We start from the raw sequence: 11,847 nt of genomic DNA on the forward strand, positions 1-11,847 counted from the left end.
TTCATATTGCACTGACCCTTTTGGTATAGTTTTACACAAATGTTTTGTTAAGTATAAGTACTTGTGTTTAAGCATTTTCTTTTCATGCCACTTGTGAAGTAACATTTTCAATGTAGGACTTTTACTTGTGATGGAATACTTGATAATACTTCGCCCACCTCTGGGTATTTGGCTTGTTTCTATGCTGTGACCTTGGCTTTACCTCTGCTGAGAAAATGATCCGTGTTCACATGTTCATGCTGTTTGTTGCATTAAGATCTTTTTGGGGGACTTCAAAAGTGAACATAATGCAAAATGTCAAAATGTCTGATTACAGTACTCTTTGATTGAAAGCATTGAAACATACAGCAACGTAGTTGCAGCACATGTATTATATACACCATGTGAATGCGTCACTGTAAATACAAAAAGCACATCTTTACCGGCACGTTGCATGTGACGAACAAGTGTGTTTCCTGTCCGACTTTGTGTAATCTTTGAGACATGTTGCCAGAGTTTTCCAGAGTTTTATTAACAACATCACACTAAAAGCGACTGACTGTGCTCTGTCTGTGTCTAAGAGGCCTGAGATTACTTCACTGGATCTTCACCGTCAGTAGGAAACATCCACTTACTGGAACTGAACTATGTGATATTACTGCGTCTTCAGAGATACGGACACAAGATGTAAAACAAAACTAATCTGTAGTTTCAGTTGATTGTATTCTGAACCAACATTTATCTCCGTGGCTTTGCACACTCATGTGGACACTCCATGGCATGCCAATTATCTGTTCTTGTTACCTCAGCACAACACCCCCAAAACCTGTTGAGCTGCAATTTAATGAGCCATGAACAAATGTCAGAAAATCAAAAGCTGAGAAGTGAATCTATTCCACTACAGAACAGAATACATCTCATAAATGGGGATCATAATGTCATTAATGATCTACCAATTTTGAATTTCCAAGCACTTGCTGTTATTGTTATTGGTGTCTACAGGAGGCAGGATGCAGGTGTTGCTATGGATGCCAACTGGCTGTGGAGATGTGAGCAGAGCGTATCGAGTGTCTGCTGGGACGGTGGGATGCTTTGACTCTGCTGTTCACCTAAATTGGCCCCATCTCTCACTGCGACTTTCCCGTCTGCCTGCTCGCCTGGCTCACTCTCTCTTCATTAGTTTTACACTGCAGTGCTCTCTACAATGGCCTTACAGTGCTCTGTAAGCTGTGTGCCTTCATGCAAGCTGAGTTTTATATTTTTGAATATGATTCAGAGGTGTGACAATGGAGTGAGATTATCATTTTTTTTTTGATCAATAGAATAAAACTCATCACACACACACTCTGCTCAGTATCACACTGTACACACACTCTACCAGATGTCAAGTTAGTCACGGATACAAGAAAAACACATACTTAATGTGCCTTCAAAATAAAAGCATTTTCTCACCTAATTCTCCTATCAGTGCTCCAGAAGTGGTAACCCATGTCCAGGTCTGAATGAGGCCGAGAAATGCAGCTGTCTTTTGCATGAAATTGGAGAAGGATGACTGCGTACTCATCATTTTGTGCTTACAATTGTGGCTTTGTAAATCTTTTCTGTTTTTATTTGCTCTTGCTGAGACACGTGCTGTTAGAGATACTGATATAAACATGTAAACACTATTATCAGTGTAAACACTATTATTATGAGGAGGGTTTGTGTCAGTAATGTTATACACTCACTGAAGTACTGGAAATTAGGCTCAAATAATTTTAAGCTCCCCTTTCCCCATAATTAGGCCTGTTTCATGGAAAACAATATAAATGAATAATAGCATTTAGCTGCTTCAGTTTCAGTGGCCTGGTATTGTACATGGTGGCCATACTGTCATGGATTACTGGGACACTTGAATAGGACAGAGCCACATATATGATATTATATTATTATGTTATTATTGACATTATAACTAATGTCAGTATGATACATGCTGGAATTATGGTTCCAAACTTTCAACATCCCAATCAGTACCAAATGGTAATCTCTTTAAATTTTAAGGTTTCCGTTAAAATACAAAGAATTATTTTTCAGTAATTAAGGTTATTCCTACTACAGGCGTATTTGGGTTAGAAGTGTCACTGAAGTAATAAAAATGTAAACATGTCCCGTTTAAAAGATGGCAGAATAAAAATGACAGTTTCAAAATGAACGAATAAGCATTTAAGAGAAGATAAAATCAGAGAAATCCATGCAATAAGGGCAATTTCAAGATTTCCTCGATGATACATTCTGTAATACTGAGCCAGAATCAGTTCTCCACTTGTTTGAGTTTTGGACACATATACAGGAATTCATTTTCAGTTACACTGAGAATTATGTGGCATAACTAATTAATTAAATCTCATACTCATAATGGCTTCATTTGACATACACAGAGCAAAAGTCTTCCCCTTATATAAATCTCTTTTTGATAGACTCCGTAACACTGACCACAAACAACCACACACAAAAAAAATGTGACTTGAGAGTTGTTTTTGTGAATCCCCTGAATAATTTTAACTTTTAACTTTGTTTATTTTCCTTTTATTAGTATGTATTTGAATAATATTTCACTGTTATTGTTACATATTATTTTAACATAATAATAATAATTTATTTTATTTTGACCTATTCATTTACACAATATACCTATGTATAATAGGTAAAAAACAGCCTATTTGATGGTTGTGTAGATTGTGATTCATTTTTAATTCATTTTAATGCAGCCATTTAATCGAAATGACTCATGTTGTGGTGGACCCTCCACAGTGGCCGCCAGGGGGCCTGCCCTGTCTGCTGAAATCCCTCGGTGCGGGTTTTATTTTGGAGGTTGTGGGCGGAAGTGTTGTTGTGTAATATCTGCGACTGACGCTGGTCTCCCTGCAGAGAGAGAGAGGGAGTGAGAGAGAGAGAGAGAGAGAGACAGACAGACAGCTGAGAACATCCGCTGGAGGAGCAGACAGACAGACTGCGGGAGAGTGCAGCCGGGTGCAGGGACAAGCTCCAGAAACACGCCGCTAAAATGGGAGTCGAGATCGAGACTATAACCCCGGGCGACGGTAAAGCGACTGCACGAGCAGGAAACGCGCTGTGTGCACGACTAAGTGCACATTTGCACTTATCTGTTTGCATATATCCAACACAGCCGCAGAAACACCGCCTTAATTGCGTAGTGTGCCCGTTATAACAAGCGCCTCTTTGGTTTCTCCACAGGAAGGACTTTCCCCAAAAAAGGACAGACGTGTGTGGTGCATTATGTTGGTGAGTTTGACATGAGAAACTTGTTACTCTGCATGCATGGACAGATTGTGCACATTTAGCTGCTCCGGCTGGTTATTCCGACTCATGAAGGCCGTACAAGTGGAGTGACGGCTGTGGGCAACTGTCTACTACAGCCGTGAGAGAAACAGCCAGGCATGGTGATGCCGTCAGTATCGCGGCGGAGGCTGACAATGCTCACAGGAGATGATTCCAGCGGCATGAGAGCACTTTTCTACGCGCCGTGGAGTCCGCAAACTACCGACAACATGTTCCACCCTCAGACCGTCCAGGCAGAGGTTTCTCAGTAGGGCAAAGAGGCACGGCTGTCAGTCACACACTGGGCTGCGTGAAAATTTAACCCCTTCGCCACGTTTTCGCTCCCTGGAAGCGCGTTTGTGCCGGAGACACCCGGGTGTGACGGTGTCCACGGCAGGAGCGGTGGCGGTGTTGTCCCGGGGACAGACAGCGCTCCGGAGTCATCACTGCGTAAAATAATGCGCGCTCCAGTTTGGGCCGAGCGGTCCGTCGCGGTCGCATCAAGACCGGCGGATAACGTGGCGATTTGTCTCGTCTGGAGGATTAATATTAATAAAGGAAAAGAGAGAGAGAGAGACGCAGACGCATTCCGACGTAGGGTTCACTCAGAGGCCCAGACAGACAGACAGACAGACAGACCAGACAGCGGGCTTTTAAATCCCGTCTGATTTCCAGCGCTTTTCTGTCTTTGTTGGAGTTTCTGGGGGGGTTGATGGCGTTTAGTTGAGCGGATTATAACCGTCTGGGCGACTTAAATAGCGGCGGACTCACTGTGTTCCTGTAATATTTCCTCCGGAGACACACACCATTTGAATCACACTGAATATTTGAAGTATTCCAACTATACAGGACTATATAGTATCACTTAATGTCAGCTGGATCTTTTAATTCTCTGTGTAACCATGATACAGCTCCAGGACCAATATACAGTATCATATACAGGGCTGCAACTAATCATTATTTTCATTTGTTGATTAATGCACAGATTGTTTCGATTAATCAATCAATCATTTGGTCTCTACAATGTTGTAATAAATACGGAAAAGCCCATTACAGTCTCCCAGAGCCCAAGTTGACGCCTTGAAACCTCTTATTTTGTCCAACCAACAGTCCAAAAACTGTAAACGGTATAAAAAAAGACCCCAAAGGTGATCAGATCAGTATAATAAAAGGTTAGACAATAGGAAATATTCAAAAGAGAGAAGCTGGAGCCAGTGGATGTTGAAAAATTATTTAAACGATTAATCGATTATCAAAGTAGTTGCCGATTAATTTTCTGTGGCTTGAATTAACTGCCTAATTGTTTCAGAACAAGAGTCTGCAGCCACACTGCTGTGAGGCTGCGCTAACGTTTGCTCATTAGCCTTAAACACAAAGCACAGCTGAGGCTGATGGGAATGTCATTAGTTGTGCAGGTATTTTTGGTTTTGGACACATTTTAGCCTGATGATGGCGCTAGATGAAAAATGTGGGCATCCCTAAAGGGATTACCATTCATTGTGAGGGCATGAATGTTTGTCCTATAGTTGTTGGGACATTTAACTCAGAAACACAAATGTCAACCTGATGGTGGCGCTAGAGGAATAGTCAGGGGATCTTATTAGAATTCATCCTCTGGTTGTGGTCGTTGAGATATTTCTGTCTGGACCAAAATGGTGGACGAGACAGACAGACCAACAGACAGACAGACAGACAGACAGACATATATTCACAGAGCCACTCTGCTAGCATGGCTGGACATGTACTGAAAGAGACTTCGGTTTAATACAGCACAAACACTGAAACATGTAGCATCAGCAGCAAAATGGGATTTCAGATGGATTTTGCTTCCCAGCCTGCTCGACTGTATATGTGTCTGCACCTGTTCTCAGTTTGGCAAAGCTGGTCTCAGTCTTCTTGCCTGGTAAGACAGACATAACTCACTGTGTAACACAAGCCTCCAACTTCCAGATTATGTAACCTGAAGTAAGACCCGAGTTGGGCCTTGCACAGTGAAGTATTTTTTTTAATTTCTTTTTAGGCATGAGCCTACGTCTTTTTTTCGTCTCTTTTTTTTTTATATCACACAAACTGCAGGATTTCCCCTCTGGGCGGTCTCCCTTCCTGTCAGCCTTGAAATGAGACATGAAACAGGATATTCCATTACACAAGCCTTTATAAATGTAGAAGATCAAAACTTTTTTGAGTTTTTTTGGAAAGGCTCTGTCTGCAGGAAATGGCTGGCGTGTGAAAATGTCAACGGAGTGTTGTTTGGTGGTGAAATGAGAAATTCAGTGTGTTGACGCTCACGAGCTTTGATGCTTGGATAGGACCTTTCAGCTCTGACAGATAATTCCATTAGGCTGCTATCTAGATGTCCAGAAGAGGACAGGACACCCACAACACTGCCTGGATTACAGGCTGCATCTTGCCAGCCGCCCCCTGATGTGCCCAACAACACGCACGATGTCGCCCCTTCTCCCACACTACACACACACACACACACATCACACTGAACCATCACACACACATACTGCCTTGCTGGTGCTAATAACAGTAATAGCGCTGGCGTAAGTAGTCTTTGGTGGGGGGGGGGGGGGGGGTGCTATTCTGCAGATTGATGCTTGCGTTTTCCTGACTGTCACACTGAAACCCACCCTGCAGACAGCTGCAGCAGCTATTTCTGAGATCCTTGGAATCCCTTCATTTGCGCTCTCAATATACACGTAGAAGGGAAGTGGATGTCAGACAAGCTTGGAAGATCTATTTGTTTCCAGTGTTTTTAGGAAATGTTATAAATACAGTTTCGTCATGCTGAATGTTGCTGCACAGAGAGCCTGTGTTTTTTTTAAAGTCATGATCTGGTTTGTAGTTTCTGCAGCAGGAATTCCCTTATGATAAATCCTGTATTGTTGTGCATGTTGAGGAAATGGATGGATTTTTCACACACAGGATAAGACTGTGCGTTGGCAGCTGCTCCTCTTTCTTTCTGACTCTCTCCGTTTCCTTGTTCGCAGGCTCCCTGACAGACGGACGCAAGTTTGACTCATCTCGTGATAGGGACAAGCCTTTCAGGTTCAAGATCGGCAAGCAGGAAGTGATCCGAGGCTGGGAAGAGGGTGTAGTGCAGGTAGGCTGGAGAACAGGAAGCACGCTGCGCATATAAGACATGCACATACATTTAAGTCAGTCTTTTGATGAATCTAAATGTTAGCGTTGTGAATTCATATTCTGCAGGTTGCACTCATTCATCCCCTCAGAAGACCGGTGTACTTGACATGTGACAGTGTATTTATAAATGCCATTGGAACAGATTCTAGGAAAAAGTCATGCGGCTAAGCAGCTTCATGATTCAGAGGCAGAAATAATTTGGATTGCATGAAAGAAATCACATTTTCCTGTTGATAATGTTGTTAGTTCATCTGCTGAGATACATTCATTCATTGGCATGGTTCCATTATCATGTTTTCACTGACCAAGGTTTCCATTAACACCGCAAACACTGGGCCAGTACAGCACGGACGCAGCTCTATATCTCACACACTCAGCCCGCCAGCATTTAGATGAGGTGGCTGGTGAATGGTCCTGTGGACTCACTGTGGCAGTGTAGCTTCATGTGCTCGATATACCATGTTTGTGGGTTGGAACATCAGTCTTTAATATTTCAATAAGGCATCTGTTTAAATAGCTTACAATGATTGCAACATCACATATTCTGCAATAAAGAGTGGAGGATTAGATTTCGAAATAATGAAGCATTTTTAGTAAGAGAGATGTTTTTCACTGTCCCCTGTAGTTTATTATCCCCCTCACCTGCAGAGAGGGCATTATGATCTAATTAACTGTATGTTATGTTGCAGACTAGCTGTTCCATGTTACCCCTGTTGTCTCTTTCTCTCTCCTGCGTTTGTATCGTCGGTCTCCTCATACCTCCAGATGAGTGTTGGTCAAAGGGCGAAGCTGACCTGCTCACCTGACTACGCTTATGGAAACAAAGGCCACCCGGGCATCATTCCTCCTAACGCCACCCTCATCTTTGACGTTGAGCTGCTGGGTTTGGAATGAAACAAATTCACTGCCTAATTTTTTTGTTTTGTGTAAGTAACCTGCAACAATTTACTATCTGTCGGTTACTGTTGGTTTCGCAACGCAAAGTCTCAGCTCCAAATCACGTTCTTCCTGTGACACAGCAAAAATCAGCAGCGTGAAATAGGTGGTGATAGATGCTTGGTGACAAAGTCATAACTCACAGGGCTCGTTGGTGAAATAATGTAGCCCACAAGCTAACGGCTAACATGCTAGCAAGTTGGGAATATGTGAGAGTCCCCCCCCCCCCCCCCGGTGTTTTTTTTTTTTTTTGGAAGGAATGATGGACTGGAAGCCTGCATCTATTTACGTGCTGATGTTTATTGTCTGGATAGAAACAGAATATATGTACTGCTCAGTCATACAGTTGGCTCGCAATTGTTGGCTCAGACCAAGCACACCACAAATAGGCCTTTTTCACAACGATGGCTCTGTTCTATTCAAGTGTGCCTGTAAGCAACAGTATTATGCATACTGGCTCACTGTCATTCTGCCACAGTGAGTCAGTATGCATATTACCAGGACCAGCTAAATGACCATCATTAAATGTATTATTTACACATGTGCTTTTCCTTCTGTAATATGTTAAAATGTTTTCCGTGAAAAAGGCCTATGATCAGCAGGTTACTTTGGCACAACAGCTAGCTAGCTCCTTTGCCAAGTACATCATTTCACATTATTAGTGCACAAAATTTGGCACTTTAAAATGCATTACATTCACTTGTTACACTTGGTAGCAGCATTACAATAAGTCACAATGCTAACATGTTCATACAGAGGACATATTGATATGAACCGGCCACATTTATGTAGAGTGCTAAGCCAAATATACAACTGAGAGAGGGCACCCATGAGCCATTATATCTGCACTACTGGATACATGGCAAGTGGAATCACACAGTGAGCAGACCCTGTTACACTGGCATTTTGTTCTCAAGATTGTTTATAATTTAAATCACTATATAAATAAATAAAGAGTTACAGCTCTGCGAGCTAGCTAGCTTGCTAACTGAAAGTGTATTCAATAGGACCACCGCCTCGTGTCCCACAACTGTCTCTAAACCACTCCTCTTTTGTGAGGCCGTTTTATACCACTTTATACTTCAGTCGAGGAGCTTAAATAAAAGTGGATGGTCCCACAGCTAACAAGCTACGATAGCTTTCTCCATTTTGGACACGCTCTGTTCCCTCAAAGGTCAGACTGTCAAGACCGTTTGCTATCTGCAAATTAGCAGCGAATTTGCAACTCAAAGGTCACCAAAGTTGAACTCGACATGAAACATTTGCATTCATTTGTATTCAAACTGCATCGTTTTAAATGCTGGTATGATCAGGTCTTTAGTGCTGTCAACCTATTTCCAAAATAGTGGTAACATTTTATATTTCCTACCTTTCAGGCAGCCAATGGTGTCCATGTATTTCACTACATAAACAATTAACTTGCAGAGAGTTTTTTAGATTGGTACTCCATCATAGTGAATGTTTTATTATCTATTTTTCAAGCAGGGGCAATTATGAAAACTGTCCATGGTAGTGCATTGAATGAAAGCTGAAACAACCAAGATCTGTGAGCAAGCTGCCTAACTACACTGAATTCATAAACTGTATTGTTGGAAAATCAAATCCACAAGCATGCAAGTTTCTAGCATTAAAAATGATGCTGTTTGGCGACTTTGAAATCTGAGATGTCAGGGCAGCCTTGAATGCACTAACATGAGAGTTTTAAACAATCCCTGCTCGAGATGTTCATTGTGTTGATTTTCTATTTCAAGCAAGTTTCAAGTCTCTCCAAGCTAAGTTTAATTGTGTAAATAAATGGAAATCGGTGACTGCCTGGAAGGTGTGAAACCAGTCAAATAACTTGTGTTATGCTTTGGAAAATGGAATGAAACAGTAATGTTCAGTATAAGTGATTCATAGTTGATAGGCTAAAACATGCAAAACCTCATTTATGGTGCTTGGAAAGTTACACTGATCTCGTGGGAGGTTTTGTATTTTTGGAAGCTCCCATAAATGTAATGATGCAGCACTTCAGCACCTTCAAGGTCAAACGTGTTCATTGGGCAAATATATTTGCCTGACTGAAGTTTTGAAATTTACATTTTTGGGAGCTTGTAATATTCAGTGTGCAGGCTACTTCTCCTTTACCAAAATCATGTTTGTCATAGCCGTGTCATGCGTACTGAACCTTTTTTCAGTATGTATAGTTAACTGTAGGTTAATATTATCCAAAGTATGACAATAAACATTTTAGTAATGTAAAGTTAAGAATGGTTCTTCTATAAGCTGTAAATGATCAGTTCTGTGAAGCAAGTCACAATGTTATCAGTGGTGTTTTTGTGATTGACTGTGCTCATTTGATATGGCAACAAACAGTGGCGGATTAAGGTCATTACGAGCCCTGAGGCTACACGTCTTGTTCAAGTTCAAATTCTTTTATAGTCAAATGCACAACAATTACAGTGAAGCCGTCATTGGCAATGAAATTCTTAATTCTCAGGCTCCCTCCAACAACACTCATACAGTATGTATACAAAGAAAAAAAGAGAATATAAGACATAAGACATTAAAATAGTGCACAAGTTAAAATATAGGAATATAATGTATATATAAAATAAGATAATAATAGTAGAAAATATAAATTAATAAAATAATGATACTGAGGTAGGCAAGGGTACAGTCATGATCAAATTCGTTTTTTTAAGTAAAATATAATTTCTGTGTTGCCTGTCTGCTAAACAAACCTGGCAGTTTTTAGCTCTGCCTTATAGCTGCTGCACATTCTCCAGCCAACTGCATGCTAATGCATTAGATTACACACTGGTCAGTGGGAGCTACAGGACACAGATGATTTTTGGTACCAGCCCGCTTGTCTCACAGTCTTGGGTAAGGTGACCAACGGACCAAACCCCCAGATAGTCAGATTAGTGCATTAACTGGAGATTTAGGAGCTGTGTGAACTGAGGTCCACCTAAGGCACGATGTTATTTGCACTTAATCCTGAATTTTCCTTCTTGTTGTCTTCACAGGTGACTTCCTACCTGGGTGACCTGGAGAGAAGCTAGGAGAGTCTGCACTTGATTCTATAAGAGGCTTGAGTCTATAGTTCCACTACTTATTTCATCAAACTATGACAGTTTGTGTTATTTTATCTCTGTGACTGAGTGAATTATATTTTTCCATCATATTCTTCCTCCTAAAAACTATGGGCCATAACCTTACAAACCTCCACGTTCTTCATCTTGAATTTTTTTGAATTGCTCTTTTACTTTTCTTTGTGTTGGTTGTGCATGGTCTCGCTGACAAGTACAAAATACCAATGAACCACTAGCAGCGACTTTCATCTCTTATGAGTCAATGCGTACTAGTATTATAATGTTTGAGAGCTGGTGCTTTGTTATATTACAGAAACAAAAAACAAAAGAAAAATGAAAAGCACACATTTCTATCCCTATCCAGCTTAAAATCAGAGCAGATGAAATGAGATTCTGTTAGAGAGGCTTAGTGTTGAATTTAGTGGTTACCTGTAGAGAAATGTCAAGTCGTGGGAGGCTTCAATGGTGCAACACAGGAACTGAGTTTGATACATAAAATGCTCATTTCTATATAGTACCACTGTGTTTTCTTTTTCATTTAAATTGTGAACAGAAGTGTGAGCTAGAGAGGGGTAATTGGCGCAAAGGAGAACCAATCACAGTTGTAGATAGCTCTAATGTGTGCCTAAATATTCTCACCAGACACATGTTTACTACCTTGCCCTGTCTGCATGTTCTAGGCCCGATGGAAACCCTAGTATGTACGTGTTGAAAGCTTTGCATCCGATTTGAGTTATTATTGCCTTCTCATCTCTCCAAGTCTTTAAACCCCATTTAAAGCCATACACAGGTTGAACAGTGCGAAGACAGGATTTGCGTTGTCGCACATCAATTGGAGTTTGTTATTTTTTTCTTAGAAAAAAAAGGGGAAATGCTTGATATTTACAAAAGGGGGTTGAGGAATCAAACAAATTGTGACCTCCCCCAATCTTATTTTGTGTAACAACTACAATCATGTATTTTTCAGATGCCAACTTTCTATCTCTGAGAATCAACAAAGCTAATGTATAACCTATGAGGATAGATAATGTTTTTTTTCTTTCTTTTTTTTGTTTGTTTTGCCAGTGTCAGAAAAGTACCACACTGCCTAACTGAAGTCTGTGTTGTGCTAGAAAAAAATGCTGACACACAGGCATCCTAGTGGTTTTGTATCTCAAATAAATAGTTTTAAATGGAGTTTAAATGAAGGAATATGCTGGCCTGGCTGTCAGATATTGACTGTGGCTGTCGATGTTACATATTGGCCAAGCTGCAGCTGGTGCGGCAGCAGTCCACCTCTGTACTGTGTAGTTATTTGCTGATACGTAACTGTATGCAGGCTAAACCAATGATGACATATTTAAAATAAAAGAAGTGCTCTCCACTTGCCTATGTGTATTTATGTTTTTAA

General features: G+C 40.9%; 1 protein-coding gene across 1 annotated transcript; it reads left to right on the plus strand.

The window, feature by feature from the left end:
- The first annotated feature begins 2,923 nt into the window (after positions 1-2,923).
- Positions 2,924-11,820, plus strand: fkbp1ab (FKBP prolyl isomerase 1Ab). Its single transcript, XM_070910112.1, has 5 exons — positions 2,924-3,059; positions 3,214-3,261; positions 6,294-6,406; positions 7,213-7,373; positions 10,392-11,820. Exons 1-4 carry the CDS (start codon positions 3,023-3,025, stop codon positions 7,339-7,341), a joined length of 327 nt encoding a protein of 108 aa, XP_070766213.1. The 5' UTR covers positions 2,924-3,022; the 3' UTR covers positions 7,342-7,373; positions 10,392-11,820.
- The last annotated feature ends 27 nt before the right edge of the window (positions 11,821-11,847 follow it).

Source organism: Enoplosus armatus, chromosome 8 (genome assembly GCF_043641665.1).
Source record: "Enoplosus armatus isolate fEnoArm2 chromosome 8, fEnoArm2.hap1, whole genome shotgun sequence".
Lineage (NCBI taxonomy): Eukaryota > Metazoa > Chordata > Actinopteri > Centrarchiformes > Enoplosidae > Enoplosus > Enoplosus armatus.